The sequence below is a fragment of the Trachypithecus francoisi genome, unplaced genomic scaffold, assembly GCF_009764315.1.
Source record: "Trachypithecus francoisi isolate TF-2019V2 unplaced genomic scaffold, Tfra_2.0 Lachesis_group21, whole genome shotgun sequence".
NCBI lineage: Eukaryota > Metazoa > Chordata > Mammalia > Primates > Cercopithecidae > Trachypithecus > Trachypithecus francoisi.
This window is the reverse complement of record NW_022681467.1, coordinates 18005550-18026117: the sequence shown is the minus strand read 5'-3', so window position 1 is coordinate 18026117 and position 20568 is coordinate 18005550. Positions and strand designations below refer to the sequence as shown.

At 37.9% G+C, this 20568-nt stretch overlaps 1 protein-coding gene and 1 long non-coding RNA gene across 3 annotated transcripts in view; one reads left to right on the top strand and one right to left on the bottom strand.

Annotated features, from left to right (window-relative positions):
* The window catches only part of PLCB1 (phospholipase C beta 1), a 763475-nt gene that overhangs the window by 492448 nt on the left and 250459 nt on the right, over window positions 1–20568 (top strand). For both annotated transcript variants that reach the window (XM_033185644.1, XM_033185645.1), the window contains exon 4: window positions 5008–5145. In XM_033185644.1, the coding sequence (XP_033041535.1) occupies window positions 5008–5145 (138 nt within the window). The remainder of the gene's footprint in view (window positions 1–5007; window positions 5146–20568) is intronic.
* On the bottom strand, window positions 258–19921 carry LOC117068472. Its single transcript, XR_004431146.1, has 3 exons — window positions 19806–19921; window positions 15743–15889; window positions 258–381 (listed from the first exon to the last, which is right to left on the bottom strand). It is a non-coding gene; the product is annotated as an uncharacterized LOC117068472 (long non-coding RNA).

Below are 20568 nucleotides of genomic sequence, written 5' to 3'. Positions count from 1 at the left end.
TCAAATTAACTTATACAAATCACTGGATAAGCCTAAAATCCAATAAAGATACATTTCGTGAGTATGAAAAAAATGAGTAAGGTATATCTTCTGCACCAAAAATGTTTCTGGTATCAAAAATAAAATCTAAAAGTCTTGAAGAGATGTTTTATTTTGTAGATACTTGGCATACAAATAAAATAACCTTTTTAAAAAGTGATATTAAAAAGTAAGAATTCAAACCAGCATTTAATTCTTTTTTTAAAATCATCCTTTAGCCTGTGTTTATTCCTTCCATTAATTTTGAATATTTTAAATGGTGTAATACAGTAACACGTGCTGTAATTGAGTCCTTGCTTCTTAGGTGTAGAACAGTCTTTACTTTCTTCAGTGGCCAGTTACCTGAAAATGAGAATCATTAACCTGATCTTTATTTAACAAGAGCAAAACTCAACTTTCTTTGCAACGGACATGAAATAATTTAATCACAAATCCTGATGATTGAGAGAAAATGAATTTACTTAGTCAGACAGTCTCTATTTGGTAGCACTTATGGGAACAGAAATGATCTAGATTTAACTTTAAAAGTGGAATTCAATGATAGCTGCCAGGATTCTGAGTTGATCTGGTCAATTCCAGCCGTGGAGATACATCTAGGAAATTCTCTGCAGAAAGGAGGCCTTGAGTGACAGCTTAGCAAAAATATGAAATTCCAAGTTCACCTCACCTCTTACTTTTCTCTGAACTGTGTTCTTTAGTTTGTTTTACAGAGTTATGGGTATGTTTTCTTTGTAAAATGTTTAATGAAGTTATATCAATTGCAAGGATGGAAAAATGTGTTGGAGTCTGGTAGTAACTCAAATAGGTAAATCCTTTTCTGGAAACTTCTTAGGAAGTTGAGTCTATGAGAAATACTCAGACGTAAAACTCCTTGGTAAAATAGGTTTGGGAGATAAGATGGTTTACATGTCAGTTGTCTATCAGTTTTTGTTATTGCGGCTATTTTGATTTTATTTGTTTGTTTTTGAAACACAGCCACCCATTTCCCAAGAACTGAGAATGTCATACTCTAGAAACAACCACTTTTTACACATCTGTTTTCATCAGATTCCTTCTACCTATAAAGCCCTCTAAAAACTTCGTGCATTTGCAGTTTATCCTTCCAGACCTTCCCCTCTTTGTGTGTTCTCTGAAAGTCTGAAAACAAATGAGGACAACTTGAAGGTACAAGTGTCTTTCTTGGTCTACTCCTTGCGTATCAATACGCTCAACAAAGAGTCGCATTCAAAAATAGATAAGTTATTGAGTAGAGGTCAAATAAAAGTGAACTTGTTTCTTAAAGGAGAATTCTAACATAATCAAGGTTAGTGTTGATAAAAATGAAATAAATGAAGAAAAGATACAGTTTTAAAAATAAAATGACCAGAGGTGGAAAAGAAAGTAAAGCATAGTTTAAATCAATGTGTTCCATCACTGAAAAAGGACGTTAGTAAGAAACTTGGCTTGTTATATATTTTCAATTCTCTGTTTACATTCAGAACTATATGGTTTTAAAATATTGTGGTTTCTTCTGAGTAAATGTTTCTCAAATCTAACTGTTCCTTTTTTTAAAATTATACTTAAAGTTTTAGGGTACATGTGCATAACGCGCAGGTTTGTTACATATGTATACTTGTGCCATGTTGGTGTGCTGCACCCATCAACTTGTCAGCACCCATCAACTCGTCATTTACATCAGGTATAACTCCCAATGCAATCCCTCCCCCCACCCCCATGATAGGCCCCGGTGTGTGATGTTCCCCTTCCTGAGTCCAAGTGATCTCATTGTTCAGTTCCCACCTATGAGTGAGAACATGCGGTGTTTGGTTTTCTGTTCTTGTGATAGTTTGCTGAGAATGATAGTTTCCAGCTGCATCCATGTCCCTACAAAGGACACAAACTCATCCTTTTTTATGGCTGCATAGTATTCCATGGTGTATATGTGCCACATTTTCTTAATCCAGTCTGTCACTGATGGACATTTGGGTTGATTCCAAGTCTTTGCTATTGTGAATAGTGCCGCAGTAAACATACATGTGCATGTGTCTTTATAGCAGCATGATTTATAATCCTTTGGGTATATACCCAGTAATGGAATGGCTGGGTCATATGGTACTTCTAGTTCTAGGTCCTTGAGGAATTGCCATACTGTTTTCCATAATGGTTGAACTAAAATCTAACTGTTCCTTTAGTTCATACACAGTAACCTTTTTAAATTTTTTTCCCAAATGTTTTTTTTTGTTGTTGTTGTTGTTTTTGTTTTTTTTGAGACGGAGTCTCGCTCTGTTGCCCAGGCTGGAGTACAGTGGCCGGATCTCAGCTCACTGCAAACTCCGCACCCCGGGTTTACGCCATTCTCCTGCCTCAGCCTCCCGAGTAGCTGGGACTACAGGCGCCCGCCACCTCGCCTGGCTAGTTTTTTGTATTTTTTAGTAGAGACGGAGTTTCACCATGTTAGCCAGGATGCAGAAGCATGCAGTGAGTCCTCAAATACTTACCCCTCAGATTCAATCAGCAGCATCATTTTACCAGCCTGCTTCATCCACCTAATTCCAGACATCACTTCTAAATACTTCATTATAAATTTCTTTTTATATAAAGACTAATAGTCTTTTAAAAGATATAAAACACCTGTAATCCCAGCACTTTGGGAGGCTGAGGTCGGTGCATTAGCTGAGGTCAAGAGTTTGAGACCAGCCTGGCCAACATGGAGAAACCCCGTTTCTACTAAAAATGCAAAAATTAGCCAGGCGTGGTGGCACACTCCTATAGTCCCAGCTACTTGGGAGGCTGAGGCAGGAGAATCGCTTGAACCCGGGAGGCAGAGGTTGCAGTGAGATCACACCACTGCACAGCAGCCTGAGCAACAGAGCAAGACCTCATCTCAAAAAAAAAAAAAAAAAAAAAAGAAAGAAAGAAAAAAGAAAAGATATATAAGCAACATTCACTGGGAAAACTTTTCAAACAAATATTTCAGAAAGAGTTGGTCATGTTTCTTATAAATTCTTAGTGGGAATCCCAGAAGCTCTTTTCCAGAATTGTTTTCTACTCTGAGCACCTACTCTGGGTGGTCGTTACTTGCCTTGAGTTCCTTTATCTTAAGGATGATTCAAGAGAATCCCTGACCCCCACACCTAGTGTCTGCAATTCTGAGAGGTGGCGATCTTTAACCAATCATCTGTTTATCAAGTTTTGAGCAAAAATGTCAAAATGAGCAAAAAAAAAATGGACGTGAGAATAAGGCAGTAAAATAGTGTAGACTGAACAAAAAATGCTTGGGGGAGAAAAAAGCCAAAGAATGAGTTGTGTGGCTATCACTGGAAGGAAAGAAAGGGTCCAATGTATAGATCCAATTCATTTCTAAATATTTTCCCACTAAAGATTGTGGAGGTAAATATATTGATGGACTCTGTAATCACTGATTTAAAACTTGTGATTTATAATTACAAGTTTCAGGTGATTTCTAAGAATGCTTTTTCTCTTCTGAGTATACCAAAAAGAACCCCACAAAATGACAATTACTGATATGTTTTCTCTTTGAACCTTGTCTCAGTGGTGTTCAAACACTTTGATGCAATTAATCAGTTCATAAAATACCTTGTTATCGAGTTTAATTAGCCTTCACAAAACATTCATTCTTCCCAAACATTCTCCTTTAATCTCTCATTAATGGTAGAGTGCTAAATGTTTCCCTTTTTTGCTATTATTGTTTATTTAATAAAACTTTTGATATAGACCTCTCCTTTTCTGGGTCATGCAAATTGATGTTTTTGTGGTAGCATTTGATCTTTCTAGGAGGCTTGATGTACTTGATAAGCTTTCAACTTGTTAGTGAAAGTGAGATTTCAGTTATGTTAGACAGAGCTTTGAAATGGGGTTTTCTTTCTTCATAACTTTCCTGAAAATGTGACTCTTCATGCGACCAAACAGAGAACGTTTTATTAACTAAAGAGAGAATTAATGGCACCAAGTAAAGTAACTCAGCTGGAAAGGTTTTGTTTGTTTTCTTTCTTGGTTGTGTGTAGTTTTTGTTTTTTTGTTTTTTAAGCATTTACTATTCCTTCATAAGGATGATGTATATCAAAACCTCCAAAAAGAGGTCAGAATAGCCAGTCTAAGTAATCAGTACCTCTTGGCCCAGTATTTAGCTAAATAAATAAGAATGTAAGTGTATTCCTGTCTCAGAAGCTAGCCAGCAAATTTGCTAAGTGATTGATTTGATGCTAATTTTCTGCATGGACTTCTCATTTCCTTCAGGGCCTGTCCTATGGGAGGAAATCAGTTCAGTCAAGCTGACTGAGCCCTATTTTAGGTTTGAAATTTTGGAAAACTCCCTTTCCAGCAGGAATATATCTCCAAAGGATTTCCATTTATCATGACCCAAAGAATGCAACTTGCTCTGAAAAGACTGCAGAAGTTCCGTATGTCCAAATCCCAGTACATTCCGAGGACAGAACTGAAATCAACATATGCATGGCAGGCACCACGGTTTTGCTCACACTAATTCTGGGTCTTTTTGCATCAGTATTCAGTGTTGGAGCAAGTCCACATGGAGAGCCAGGGCTATGTTTCTTCCCTAGCCCTACGTAGGCATTGTCATATTTTAATTTCAGAATAACCACCTTCTTTGTCTTAGTGCATTCAGGAATTGAGGAGAAGAATAGAGATTTTTCATTTCAATACACAATTTATGGGATGATTGGAGGAAATGAGAACCATGGCACATAAAAATGTGTGATAGGATCACAGAAAGAGCACTTAACTGAAGGCTATAGTCTTGAGCCAGAAATTGTCTCTCCACTACTCTGGGCAAGTTGCTTCATCTCTCTAGGTCATTTGTGGGATGGGAGCCTTAAACTCCTGCAATTCTCTAGTGAGAATAAAAGCAACTTTGTTCTGAAATCATTCTAACTCAACAGAAGTTGAAATTATGCTGTCACGTTGGAATCTCTAGTTATAGACTAATTATATTCAACATTTATTGTCCAGGACCCCAAATTACGTGAACTTTTGGATGTGGGGAACATCGGGCGCCTGGAGCAGCGCATGATCACGGTGGTGTATGGACCTGACCTCGTGAACATCTCCCATTTGAATCTCGTGGCTTTCCAAGAAGAAGTGGCCAAGGTATGGTGGATGGAAACCGCCAAAGCTTATCATCATGATCTGAATGCTTGAGCTATCATGCTAATGCCTGCAAAAGACTGAATTTTTGTTATATTTAGCATGTGTTAAAATTTCACCTAAAAATAATTCAGCTGCCAAGTATAAGTGCAATTAAAACACTTCCAAATAATGGCATCGACTTAAGAATTATGGAGATTTTTTTTTCATTAAGAATAAGCCGACCAGGTATGGTGGCTCACGCCAATAATCCCAGTCTTTTGGGATGCCAAGGAGGACAGATCACTTGAGGTCAGGAATTCGAGATGAGCCTGGCCAACATGGTGAAACCCTGTCTCTACTAAAAATACAAAATTAGCCAGGCGTGGTGGCAGGCACCTGTAATCCCAGCTACTTGGGAGGCTAAGGCAGGAGAATTGTTTGAACCCAGGAGGTGGAGGCTGCAGTGAGTCAAGATTGCACCACTGCACTCCAGCCTGGGTGACAGAGTGCAGCTCCATCTCAAAAAAAAAAAAAAAAAAAAAAAAGATTAAGGTATTTGATACAGTTTCTTTGCATAACAAAATACAAATAAAACCACATTCTATTTCATCTAAACACTTTCTCCCAAGTCATTCTCTCTTAGCCTCATCCCTATGCTGCTTCTAAGTGCATCTCATTTCCAGCTTTCTCCTAGGGAACACACATCTTCAGCCCTTTTTAAACTTCTTAATCCCTGGGCAGCACCTAGCCCACCATAATCCATGTAGTAGTTACTCAGTTAATATGTAGAAGAATGAAAAAATAACACTTTAAAACAAAAACTTTAAATAATAATGAAAATAATACTTAAATAAGAACAAATAATATTTATTCAATTATGGACTAGAAAGATAAATTAGCTATAGCCTACCCATTGAGGAGCTGCTATTCCACTAGGAGCGAGCCTTTCAGATACTTACAAAAATAGCTAGAAAGCAGGTATAATACAGCAAACAAGAAGCTGTGAACATCTGGGACCCCTGGATTCAAGTGCAATGCTTTCTCTAGAAATGTCCAATTGTCATTGAAAGAATACTGAAATGAGCATATTTAAAGAAGAGCTTTCTTTTTCCATTTTTATAGTTTATAAAATACTAGTGATAGTCCTTCTCCTTCATATACCTTCCTTCAAGAGTTGAGAATATGAATCTAAGAATACTTTGAGTTCTGCGTATAATATATATGCCTTACAGAGCTTGTCATGTCATGCCTCACAGCTACAGGGTCACTTCATGTCTGTGGGCATTGTCTGAATATTGCGATCTGCAGTTTTTTAACCCTCAGTGCTCTGGTGATTTCTGAGCTACACAGGACGTGTTGGCCTGGTTTCTTTCTTTCTTTCCTTCCTTCCTTCCTTCCTTCCTTCCTTCCTTCCTTCCTTCCTTCCTTCCTTCTTTCTTTCTTTTTTTCTTTCTTCCTTCCTTCCTTCCTTCCTTTTCTTTCTTTCTCTTTCTCTCTCTCTCTTTCTTTCTTTCTTTTGTTTTGACAGAGTCTCACTCTGTCGCCAGGTTGGAGTGCAGGTAGTGGCGTGATCTTGGCTCACTTCAACCTCCACCTCCAGGGTTCAAGCCTACAGGCACATACCACTATGCCCAGCTAATTTCTGTATTTTTAGTAGAGATGAGGTTTCACCATATTGAACCAGGATGGTTTCAATTGGCCTGGTTTCTATGTCATTAGTGATTATTGGCAGGGGTTTATTTCTAACACTTATGTAATATTGACTTTAATTCTTATAATGGGATGCACAAAATGCCAACTAGTTTTAATATTCTAAGGTTTTTAGAAACTATTCTTTCCAAGTATTTTATAAATAGAATTAACTTTCTCTCTTTAAGAGCCAAGTTACTCATTTATTTCTATAGTATCATTTATACTTGGAGAGATTTCAGTTCAATGAACATTGTCTATGTGACATATACTTTATTTCCCTGCATATGAATAGATGGATAGATAAGTACAGAAAAAAACAGATTCTAAATGTTTGCAAAATATTTTTAACATATCTTTCCCAAATGAACTATATTCCTTTTTTAAAAAGTGACCAATTTATGGGATGCACTAAATCTCAATTCAAAGCATGCAATAAATGGCAGTGGCTTTCAGGGAAGCTTTTGCTAAAAGTGAATATATTTATATTACACATCAATCTGCATATCTTAAGTTGCATTAAGCCTTTGTGCAGTCCTATCTAAAATATAGTTAATTTCCTCCTCTCTGTGGGTTCCTACCCACTAATTTTCCTTAGGGATTTTTATCTCCAATCCTTGTAATATTCCCCATCAGGAGTGCATCTGCAGAGATTTTCCCAGGGGCTACTTGATGTTCCCGATATAATTAATGAAACTATGGAGAATATTTTGCCTTCCCTGGCTGTGATGTTCTGTAGAGTATTTCCCCCCACCCCGCTGAAACTGCTCAGCCAGAAACTTAAGATTTGCAAGTACTACTGTTATCTTGGAGCATCAGGTATCACAGTCACCTAGGGAGCCTGTTAAAACACACATTGTTGGGCCCCAGCCCCAGCAGGTCTGGGATAGAGCCTGAGCATCTGCATTTCTTTTTTTTTTTGAGACGGAGTCTCGCTCTGTCACCCAAGCTGGAGTGCACTGGCCAGATCTCAGCTCACTGCAAGCTCCGCCTCCTGGGTTCACACCATTCTCCTGCCTCAGCCTCCCGAGTAGCTGGGACTACAGGCGCCCGCCACCTCGCCCGGCTAGTTTTTTGTATTTTTTAGTAGAGACGGGGTTTCACCGTGTTAGCCAGGATGGTCTCGATCTCCTGACCTTGTGATCCACCCGCCTCGGCCTCCCAAAGTGCTGGGATTACAGGTTTGAGCCACCGCGCCCGGCCCGCATCTGCATTTCTAACTGGTCCCAGGTGATGCTAATGCTGCTGGTCCAGGCACCACATTTTGACAATCTCTTCCTTAGAGAAGCTTGGGCACGGTATTGCCAGATCTTGAATTTTCTTCTAAAAGGAGCTGCAGAATCCATGAAAGATGTTAAATATTGGCAACAGTTGTTTAAAAACACTATGTGAACCAAAAAAACACAACTATGGTCTGAGTAAGACTTGGGGGCTTCCATTTGGCAGCTTTTGTTCTAGATTCACATTAAGAAAAACATCGTGCTAAATAAAACCTCAGGTCCTGACCACTGAATACAATGGGGAAAGCATGTAACATTATCTTGCAGAGCAGAATCAGCACTCTCCACCACATTTGTTCATTCTCTAACTTCCAAACCATTCCTAGAGCCCTCTGGGTGCTTAAGAAATGTGACCTTTTAAGACAACATTTTTCAATAGACAGAGAACCCTCTGCCCCGTTAATGGTCATTGTGGACATTTTTCAGAAGTTTTATAATAGGTTACTTTTTTTGTGACTTAGATTGTATCCTATTCTTAACCATAGCATCTCTCATCCCCTATAAAGGAAAGAGGTACAGAATAATATAAAAGAAAATCTTTTGGATGTCTCCAGATTCCATTTTTAAACACGTAACTTGAAAATTAAAGAATAAGGGAGACAAATCATGCCTTTGGGCCAAATTTAAAAGTCAAGAAGAATACAATCGTTACACAATGTTCTACAAGTTTACCTTACAACACTCAACCCATTAATTCAACAAATGCAAACCAAGCAAACGAGAAATTACTGCTGGAGGAGACAAATATGGGTTTTTTTTTCTTGCTGAAAAACGTAATACTTTGTTGCAAATAAAATATGTTGCCCTTAAACGCCATAATTTTGGCTCTTCTTGAGAAGGAACTAAATGGGACAGAACTCATACCCATGAGTTCTGAAATTCGGGCCCTAGGAAGGAACACAGTAAAGGGGAGAGAGCCCTAGAGAAGATGTCTATAAATCAGAAATGTTAGCATTAATCTTCTGCCAAATGGATATGAGCCTTCAAGTCCTTTGACAGTTTGGGTATATTCTTCATCTATAAAATGAAGAACTTGGATTCATTCACTCATTTATTCAACAGCATTTTGTTAAGCCTTCTGCAATGTGCCAAGTCCTATTCTAGATGCTGGGGATAAAGCAGTGAAGAAAACAGATAAAGACCCTTGCCGGAGTGGAGCATACATTCTAGGTGGGAGACACAATGAGTAAAATAAAGAAGTCAGCCACACAGTGTATTAGGAAGAGATAGTGATATTGACAAAAATGAGGTAGAGGTGGAGAGTGCAGTGGAAGAGGGCATTAAATAGGGTGGTCAGTGCCGCCATCTCTGAGAGGTGACACTTAAGCAAAGACTGGAAGGAGGTGAGGGAGCAAGTCAGGAGGATGTCTGGAGAGACAGCACTGCACTTGCACTACAGCCCTGAGGCAAAAGATAGTCTGGTGTACTTTAAGAACAGCAAAGGGCAAGCGTGACAGCAGCTGGGTAAGCAAGATTGAGGGAAGGTAGTAGCAGAGGGAACTGAGTAGGCAATTGCCATTGATTTTGCTGTAGGGTGGCATAGGCTTTGGAAGGACTTTGGCTTTTACTGTGAGTGAGATGGAAGCCATGAAAGGGTTTCAGCTGAGTACAGATGTGATTTGACTTAACATTTAATCAATAATGAACTGCATGGAAGAGGGGAAATAATGGAAGTAAGCAGATTCATTACCAAACTATTGAAATATTTAGGTGAGTTGCTAGTGACTTTGACCAATGTGGAATGTGGAGGAAATAAAAAGGAATCCAAATTTGCATGTATGTATACACATACACACGCGCGCGCACACACACACACGTATATTATAAAGGAGGAAGTGACAGCATATGCTTATGAATTTTATGTTGCACGTGAAAGAAAGATGCATGGAATCAAAGATGATGTTAAAGTTTTGGCCCAAGAGGCAAAGATAGAAATATCATTTACTGACATAGGGAAAATATAAAATAGAGTATACTTTTTGGTTTAGGAGTATATAGCAGAAGTTCAGTTTTGGACATGTTCAGTTCACGTAAATTTGGGGGTCATTGGGTGTTTGATTGTATTAAAAAGTCATCATACTTTTTAATGAAGCTGGATGAGATCAGCCAGGAAGTGACTGTAGATAGAGGAGATATCCAAGGGCTGAATCATTGACACTCTAACATAAAAGGAAAGAATCAGAAAAACGGAAGCTGAGAGGAGGCAGCCAGTTAATGTCACGCTCATGGGAACTGAGCCAGATTATTTAATGTTTTATTGAAATGTAGCATACACAGAAAAGTGCACAGTTTCTTACTCTATACCCTGATGGAGTTTTGGAAAAGGAATATATCCACCTAATCAACATCCAGATCAAGAAACAGAGCATAACCAGCACCCTAGATATCCACCCTACCTACTTATCTCTATATTGGCAGTTAACATTGTAGATTAGTCTTACCTGTTTTTAAATATCTATAAATGAAATCATACAATAAAATCCTTTTGGTCTGACTTCTATTATTCAACATTATATTATGAGATTTATGAGATTCTTCTATATTTTCTGTGTGATTGTAGTTTGTCCATTCTCTTTGCTCAGTAGTAGTCAGTAATTTACTTACAGTTGATAGATATTCAGGTAGTTGTGAGTTTAGGACTGCTATAAATAATGATGCTACAAACATCTGCCTTTCTGAGAGCTAGATATTGGAGTGTAATGACTGGCCATAGATCTTTATGTGTACTGCTTTGATAGGTACTGTCATTTTCTCAAACTTGTTGAGCCATTTTGATATTTAAATATTATTTCACACATACAAGAAAAATTTAGCAGAGGATCTCTCTACGTTAAATTATTACATTTTGAAGTAGCTGTCACAGAAGAAATGCGCTGTCTGAAAATATGTTCTATAATCTGAACATTAGTCTTTAGTGTTTGCAATTTTAGATTCTTCCCCCTCTGTAGTTGCGAGTATCTTGGAGAGTCTAATTCACTTATTTCAAGGGTATGAGTGAGATTTTCTGGAAGTTTTCATTAACTTCATCTGTATCAGTTTCTTGTGCACAATCTAAATAACACACCTGCTCTCTGAATTTTCTAACTAGCTCTCACATCTCTTTCCTGCTCCCCCTTCTTCCTGCCATCTTGTTAAGCCCTTGTCAGGTCTAATGTACAATCATTACCTACCTATTTCCTGAAATTCTCTCACACTTTGCTCTACAAATCTGCCTGCTCGGCTGCATAAGACTGGCCTTTTAAAAAAATAAACTCATTCCTGATCATATTTTAAATCATTTTCATTCTCTATTGCCTGCAGAATGAAGTTTCTGTGCATTTAGTGAACAAATATTTATTGAGGGCCTAGTATGTGCCAAGCATCTCACTGGGCACCGAGGATTCATCAGTGACCAAACATAGCCCCTACCCTCAGGTACTGATGGTTCACCGCTTTGACTGTTGCACTGTTCTGCTCCAGCAGTTCCTATTTGTGATTCTTCTTCCTTTGCAATTTTAATAGTAATGCCTTTATAATATGGTCATTTCCTACACTGCCTTTCTCTCTTTTGTCCACCAAGAAAAGTCCTAGGCCTCCTGAGGCACTCAGTATCAACTCAGTTCATCCATCTCTCACTCCATCTCATGACTTCCATGAATAGCCCACTGTTCTTTTGTCTGTTGTTCTGTGAACCTTGAACATATTTTCAATTACAGTTATCACACTGTAATTATTAATCAGTGTGTCTGATAACCTATCCTGTATTTGTGAGCTGATGAAAGTCAAAAACAATAGTTTAGTCTGTTTTGTGTTTCCAGGATCTAGCTTAGTGCTTGGCTCAATAAATGTGGGAGGTGTGAGAGAGGAAAGGATGGAAAGGGAAAGGAAAGGAAGGAAAGGGGAAGGAGAAGGGAAAGGAAAAGGAAAAGGAGAGGCTTTTGAATTCTTGAAAACAAGTGATAGGTCACATAAAATCTTAGAGTCATAGTGGCTTTTAACATCATGTGCTCCAATCTTTTTATTTAGAGTTGGGAGAAATTAAGGCCCCCTAGCAAATTGGTTGCTCCAGGCTTTTCCCAGAATAATTCTCTCTCCAGCTTGTCACTATTCTCAGTAGGAGGACCCAGGTGCCATTCATTATGATGGCTTCCATTTTCCTAATCTTTTTCCCCAAAGCTAACCTTATTCCCACTCAGAGTTACTGTGACTGTCACTTCCTTACCCAGAAGTTGCTCCACACTCTCTTTAGCAAATGAAAATAGCTTCTATTTGCCAAATAGTTGACACCTTTCAGGCCAAGGAAATGAGAGAAGATGTCACAGAGAGGGGAATTTCTTTTAAGCAAAAGACATTATAGTCTATGAAATGAAGTTGGGAAATAGAAAAGAAAGAGGGGGCAAGTGAAGGGGTCTGCTAAGGCCACCTCCAGGCCATTCATTCAAAAACTTCAGGAATTTTCTTAGAATTTCTCTCAAATAATAGTATTAGCTATTTAAAAGTGACCTCAAGAGACATGAGATTCTTATATTTATTTTTATTCTGGGAGCATATGCATTGAGGTAAGAGTTTTCAAACACTTGCGTATATTCTGTACAAAATGTACACTTTATCTCGTTTCTATTTTGAATTTCAAACCAACTTATGATGAGTAAGCACTAGCTGTAAGTTTGACTTTAAATGATGAAAAATGATTAAGAAAAGAAAAAGTGATGCCATAAATTGTGTTCAGCAATTTGTTTTGGGACATAATGGAAAACTGTGCATGACTTCCTTGCAGGTAGAATACATGTGCCAAAAAGATCACTGTTTACAAACATGAAAAGTTAGATCCACAAGTTATTGTGTTTTGTGAGATCATCATTACCTGCTATTCCTGACCTTATTATATTTTTTAAAAATGCCTGTGTCGTCTTAGGCTATTCCTCCACCCAATCATAAAAAGGACAAAGTTCTTACTATATCAATTCATTGCACTATTAGTCTTGGAATTTTATAGTGGTAGGTGTCCTTTGTTGGAGAATGAGATTTACTCTACATTCTGCACTTTTTGGATATATGTCAGGCACATGAAGGATGAACAACTTAAACTTTTGTATTGTGAAAACATCATCTATCTGGAACATTTGTTTAAAAGCTCATAAGTCAAAAGAAAGACATTCATATTGAAAAGGTTTTTATAAAAAAAAAAGGCAATTTGGATTTCAGTCTCTCCCTTACACTCACAGAAGCAGCAGCAATTGCTATTCTGGTGATTGTGGAAGAAAGCACCCCTGCCTTCTCTCTCCTGAGTATCTTTTCTGCATTTGCTAAGCAAGAGCTTTTTTGGATCCAGACAGTGTTCAGCGGTGCCCACATGAAAACAATGTCAAAGTGAAGGGAAAATGTCAACCCTGAGTCATAGAAATGATTGTGATTTCAGACTGTGTGCTACTGTTAGTACAAATCCACCTCTCTCCAGAAAAAGAAAACAGAAATCTGCATCAGCAGTAGTATCTCCTCTTTCCTTCCATCCACTCCATTGCACAGAGACAAGCTACTTTCCGCGTACCTCTGTCTGCCTGGCTTCTGATGCCCGGCAGCTAAGTAAGCTCTGATTGCATTACCTGTGTGCCTAGCCTGGAAGCAGGAACACGGGTACCACAAAAAAAATCACCATAACTTTTTGGAAGGAAGAAGAGTTCTAAGAAAATCTGGCTTCCTTGATTAAATTTCTCCCCCCACATATAAAATATTGGGGATGGCAGGGGAATACTGACATACTTTGAGAGAGGCAGGTTGATCTGTTTCACCTTTCACCTTGATATTGGTTGCCATCTTTAGTAGTTAAGCCAAATAATGCCCAATGAGTAAGCTGGCACTATGGATTAAAAATACTTTTTGAAAATACCATGCTAGTAATTTTCCTAACGACTATATTATAATTTTCATTCATTCAACAAGTATATACAGGCATAATCAGCCAATGAAAAGGAGAAACCAGAAGAGGGAAATTAAGGAAGATATTACAAGAAAACATCTGAGAGCTAAACAAAAGTACTGGTCTTAAAGTCTAAATAGCAAATATAGGAATGGAGTAGGTTCAGGTAATCAGTAGGAAACTAGAAGATGACAGATAAATGAAAAAGACTTAATTTTTTTCTCTCCAAAAGAAAGTTAAGGTAGAGGGGTGGGGATAAATGTACCAGAAATGTATTATCCAAATATCAACCATGCTAAAACATGTAAGATTTTCAACAACTGAAGAAAGAACTTAAAAAGATCCATATATACTTGTTATTAGGAATGTTCCCTTTGGAAAGCCATTTGGGTTATGATGTTGGAACTAAAACAAATAATCTGATATATTCTAATATATGGCCCAGCAGAAAACCATAGTTGCAATTTATACTCATGTAAATTTTTATTGTACTTGTTTTAAACTTTCAGAATCAATTTATATGCAAATAAAGTCATAATTATGAATGCTGAACAAAGATTAAAACTGACAATTTAAAAGTGAGTTTAAGCTAACGAGAGTTGGAAGTAAAAGGAATGGCAGGTAAATGTCCTCCTGTCACAGAGGAGCCAAGGGATACTATTTTTAATGAATGGATCAAGAGAGTTTGAGTATGTTGCTTGAGAGTTTAGAGGTGACAGGGAGGAATGGGCGTGAGTGATAGAACTCTAACACAAGCAAGGAGAAAGGAGAGGTGCGAGATGGAGTCAAAGATTTAAAGCCTCCTCAATCAGAGCAGGATATTATAGTCAAATTCTAAAATCAGTCAAGAAAAAGCATTACACACACGCACGCACACACACACACACACACATATGAAAAAAGCATTGCACACACATATATATAAATAGAAATATGTAAGTAAGCCCCAGAAATTTAAGAACAGAAATGCTGAAAATAGTTGTCAAGAAACAAAACTCGGACGTAGAAGTGATCATTGCCTTTTCAACCCCTCTGAACAACTTTTAAGAAACTCTGTCTCTGTTTCATTGATAAATAATAGTTTTTTAGGTTACTATCATTTAAAAAGCATATGTTACACCTGTCACTGGTCTAACATGAATTATCCCACTTCTCCCAAAAGTCCTATGAAATAAATTCTATTATTACCTCCATTTTATAAGACATATGAATATTGGAGGACAAATTTTAAAAGACTTGTCCAACATGATTCTGTCACTCAGGACTTGCATTTGGCCTGGACTAACAGAAGACCAAATCAAATAATAGCTGAGACAAATTAAGGATTTTAAATTTGTGTTTTGTTCGGTTTTGCTTTTCTTTTCTTTTTTTTCCTCATGTAGCCGGAAGCCTGTCGTGGGTGCCACTGGCTGGGGTGGGCATTGTGGGTGGTAAGAGAATTTACCAAGACAGTAATAGGTAAAGAAAGGCGGATTTATTAGAGAAAGTGTGAAGATATGAAGATATGTTGCAAAGGTGCAATGGACAGCACAGCAGAGAAGGAGCTGTCTGCAAAGAGGCAGGGATTGAAGGGAAGTTTCATAGGGTCATGATGGAGGGGCTATGTGCAGAATGAGGTCATGCTGCTGGAGTTACTGGGAGTACGTGCTGAAGGAGGTATTTGGGAACAGAATGTTGTGCCAGCGGCTTGTCTGTGATTAACCATCTCAGATTGTTCTCCCCAACCTAGGGCCCTTTCCTCAATGTTGCTTACTTATCTTATTAGGACTCCACAGGTGGTTTCTGGCACTGATTCAGGAGCTCAGGGATAACAAGGCTGAGTGAGGCTCCTGTGATTCTCGTGGCCTTTTTCTCATAGATCAAGATGACTCTGTGGCTCTAGCCATTCCATTTACGTTCCCTACAGTAAAAGGAAAAGAGCACCTATATCAGGAAACACATTTTCCCAGAACCCTCCAGCAGGCACCTGCTTACGTGTGATTTGCCATGTGGCACATGGTGGTCATCCAGCTGCTAAGGACATTGGAAAATGAATATATTTTTTCAGTTGGACATATTGTTGGCCTGAGTACTGTTGGGTCTCTGTTAGGCAAAAAGGATAAAATATATATTAGATAGCATTTAGCAGAAAGTCCCAGCTAGAAAATGGTAGAATGGTGTTCTGAAATCCAATAAATTATATTCATAATAAGCTAGAAAAAGGATCTGCAATATGAAAGTCAGGAAGAGCCATTAAATAAACTGATACCAATATTTTACTTTTAAATTAGAAGACAAGAAAAAAAAACTGTGTTTAAGGGTCACTATTCCATGGCCTTCACAGGCAGTGAGAATGATCAAAGATGGAACAATCAGGGCCAAAGGCAAAGAATCATTCTCATAGCAGAGGAAGAACTAACGGGATTGAGTTACCAAGGGTCAAATACCCTCTTCATTTGAAGAGAAGAATCTAGCTTGCAACAAGGTTTAAAATAAAGTTGTAAGGTATGATTAAGGTAATTTAAAACAAATTTATTTCCAAATGCGAAAATTATATTTCAGCAGAATTCTGTCATTAAATTATAAGTTAATGAGGAACTACCTGTACCTAGTTCACTAATCAGTTTTCAAGTAATGCAGTTTTAATTTCGTCAAACTGATTTCGTAATAAGCAGATAAGCAGCGTGCTTAATGGCCAAGAAATTGCGATTGCTCCCCTTTTTCTGTTTCACATACATCTTACTAAGGAAATTAGCAGTGTGTGAGTGTGTTTTTTTTTAAATCCTTTTTTATGTGATCTTTTTACATGGAATTATTTCTGTAGTGAACAATATCAATTATAATTACAGACCCCACTTACATTTATTGTCTATGGTACACAGCACTGAGGCAGATACAACCAAGGTAATAATTAACACTGAGACTGCTAGGATTCAAAGGCGTAACAGCAAGTGTTTTCATAAGAGTGACATGAGACTGTTGGAAGAATCTTTTCAGGAATGTGGTGGATTGACATGAAATCCACAGAAATGAAACTTTGGGGGTTCCGTATATGAGTACACAATTAGCATTTTCTCAGTTGTACAAATGAACAATGACTCAGGAAACTAGCAGGAGGGAAGGGAGGAGGTCTCCCCAGTGGATGCTAAGAATACACCTGAGACTCCCAGTGATACAACTGCAATCGTCTCATTGTGAAAAACTTCAACAGAAACAAACATCTCTCCGTTCTTCTACTCTGTGCCATCGACGTTGCTCTTTGGGGGAGTTTTAATGTTTCCTGTTGAAAAATTCTCTTTAAGTTCATTTCATTTCATTTCACCACGTTAAACTTTTCCCATGTGGCAGAGGAATGTCAAGAGGACTAGGACATGCTAGAACTGACAGCCTGGACTCTTCCTTAGACGATCAGGATATCATGTAGCACAACAGTGCTTCACTTATCTGGAAAAAAGATACTTGAGCAACAGTTCTTCAGAATACAGCCCAAAACATCAACCAAAGCATAAGTATGTCTACCTAGCCAACATAGATGCCCAAACCCTTACACAAAAGCTTCTGTACTTTATTAATCGGAGAACTTGCTAGTCCCATGTTATATCCAGGAGTCCTAATGTTTGCCAACTATTCCAATATAGTTCACGTTACAACAGAAATGCATAAAGCCAGTATTACAAGCCCTCTAGCCAAGACTGGTTATTGAAACTTATAGCAATAGAGGAGATATGAAAACTAATTTTAAAAGACATAAATTGTAAAGCATGGAAGTCAGTCGCTTTCATTTACACATTCATTTATGCAGTCAACTCAGTGATTATGAATCTATTACCAATTTTATAAAAAGAATGCGAGGCAGAACTATGAGATCCCATGTAAGTTATGAAACAACACACACCCTTTCCTTCTGTCTGCTTTCCCACAGGGCTCCTACGTAATGGGCGTATGCCATGTTTGCTATGCTCTCCCCTCTTCTGGTCACTCCTTCTTTCCCAGATCCAATTACTCTGTTGTCATGGACAATGCTAGGTTCTTACCTGATTGATTGTTCAAGAGGTAGACCAAACAGACCTTTCCCAGCATTCTTGTTACTGAAAATGAAGGAATTAGCCAGACCTTCTCTGGTGGTGAAAGACACCATATGTGACAACTCTTGGTGAAGTTGGTGGCCCAGGGGAAGAACCCGTCAGTAGGGAAAAGAAAAATGCCCTCAGGAAGAGAGCAGAGTAATGGCAACGAAGAAAGCCCTTGTGCATTCCATCTCCAAATTCCTGATGATTGTGTATTATAAATGCATTCTTTGACTGCAGTTTGTCTAGTTTTTCCTTCAGTTACAGGAAACGACACAGTGCCCTTAATACTTTCTCCTATTTCTTAGGTTAGAGTAGTGCTTTTGTCAGCTGTAGCCTACAGACATTTGAATAACATTATCTGAAAATAATTATGCACCTTTCCTTGATTTGAGCAATATTATTATGCTAGTTGTCCTAATCATGACAATATTGAGTCCTAATATGTTTCCTAGCTTTTTGTTTATTTGGGGTTTTTTTTTGTAACTGTGTATGATTGGCAATCATTTCTTTTTGAGTATAAGATAAAAACAAGAACACTTTGACCATGATATAAGATCTTCACTGCTACCTAACACAGAAAAACTATACCAGAATTTTTTCCAAAATTCTAGATGTTCAGTATAGTATGATAAGTGCAGTGAGTTATCAGATAGTCCTTTCTGATTTTAACAAAAGGCTTTCCAGCTCATGTACCATCTTTCACCATGAAAAGATTCTTCACTGCGTCACTAAGACACATGCTCAGCAGGATGAATTCTGATGCATGCCAGTAGTGAGAGAAATGTATTCAGCCAGGTGAGGCAACGCTGGCTGAGTCACACAATGTTCCTCCTTACGCACGTCACACACTGCCACCCCCTTATGAGTAGAGGTAATCAGAATGACACCACTATCAATGACAGCAATAGGAGTTTGCCAATAAATAAAAAATAAACATAAAACATTAAAACATAGTTAGGACCTTTACATGTCTCACCAATATTAAAATACCTTGTTTTAAATTATTATATATCCCAGGAACTTTTAAATATTAATTCAATAGAGGACGAGATAAACAGTGAAACACAGATAATTTTTAGGGCAATGAAACTACTCTATGTAGTTAAATCTCCCCAACTCTTTCTAATGCTGTACCTATTTCTGGTGTGAAACTAGCCTCTGGTAAACATACAAAACTGTATCTTGTCCTCAATTATAGATACTTTTACCCATTTAGAAAGTTGGCAGGGAGCTAGAAGTGTCTAAAGCTTGGCCATGAGCCTACAAAATATTATACCAGAAACACATTTTTGAAACCAGTAGTTATTATTCTTAGTTTAAAATTATCTATTTTGAGGAAAATTGATTTTTAATTTGTTAGATAGTTATTGTGAAATGCTCTTCTGTGTCTGCATAAAGCTTGGTGAGCAATAATTTTGCTTCTGTCTTGCAGCTATTCTGTACTGTCTTTTTAAGTCCTCTGCCAACACATAGAGTTCAAGGTCTCAATATTTCTCACCTGGACTACTGGACTGTTACAGCTTCCTACCTGAGTTACTTTTCTTTGGATTCTCAGCCTCAAATCCATCCTTGACCTGGCTGCCAGATAATCTGTCTGATATGCAGCCTAGCCCCGGTATCACATTTTTTTACTAATTTATCTCCAAACACCTAAATGCTCTGTATCCTCTGACCACAACTCTACTTTGTTGTTGCTACCCCCTCCCTCTTTTCTAATTCCTATTAGACTACTTTTTGTTTGCTCTAACTCCTGCCATGTTAGCTCACCTCTATTTCTTTTCCCAGTTTTCTCTGCTCAGGATTCCCTCTTTTCTTCCCGATCACTCTATGTTCCCTGCTCCTCCAGTTCCATCTCGAATGTTACTGTATTACGTGACAGCATATTATCGGTGCCTTAAGTCAGGAAGCAAAAAACAAAAGACAAATCAAACAAAAGTAGAAATCACAAAAAAACAGGTGGCAAAGCAATCAAACTAAAAGACACTATTTCATTGAAGAGGGAGCCAAGTTAACTACAACAATATCAGATGATGACCTAGCTCTTGTGTCATCTTCTCTTGGAGAATTTTCTAGGGGTTTGGGCCCAGAATGTGTTGTGTGTTCCAAATAATCACCCAGAATGGAACTTCTATATTTGTTTGTAGACTTGCTCTTTTCCATTATCTTGGAAGCCTAGTGAGATCATTGCTTTGTGGTATGAGGTAAGGATTAAGATTAGGAGAGTAGTGAGACATTGACAGTGTTGGGAGAAGGGAGAATACTGCATATTGTGTGGCATTGTGATTGACTGGTATAGAGAATTTCTAGAACTGTAGTTAACAGTTAAAGATACCAGGTATAGCTACTTTGGCATGAATTGTAGAGCAGGAAGATTATGTTTGCATGTTCTGTTGGAAACATATTTGATCATATTTTAAACTTTTTAATGACTCTTTATCTGTTTGTAATTCAAGGAAATAGTAAAAAGTGTTTAGTTATTGAAGGGAAACATAGCAATTTTCTATTTATACAAATTTTTAAAAGCGGAAAA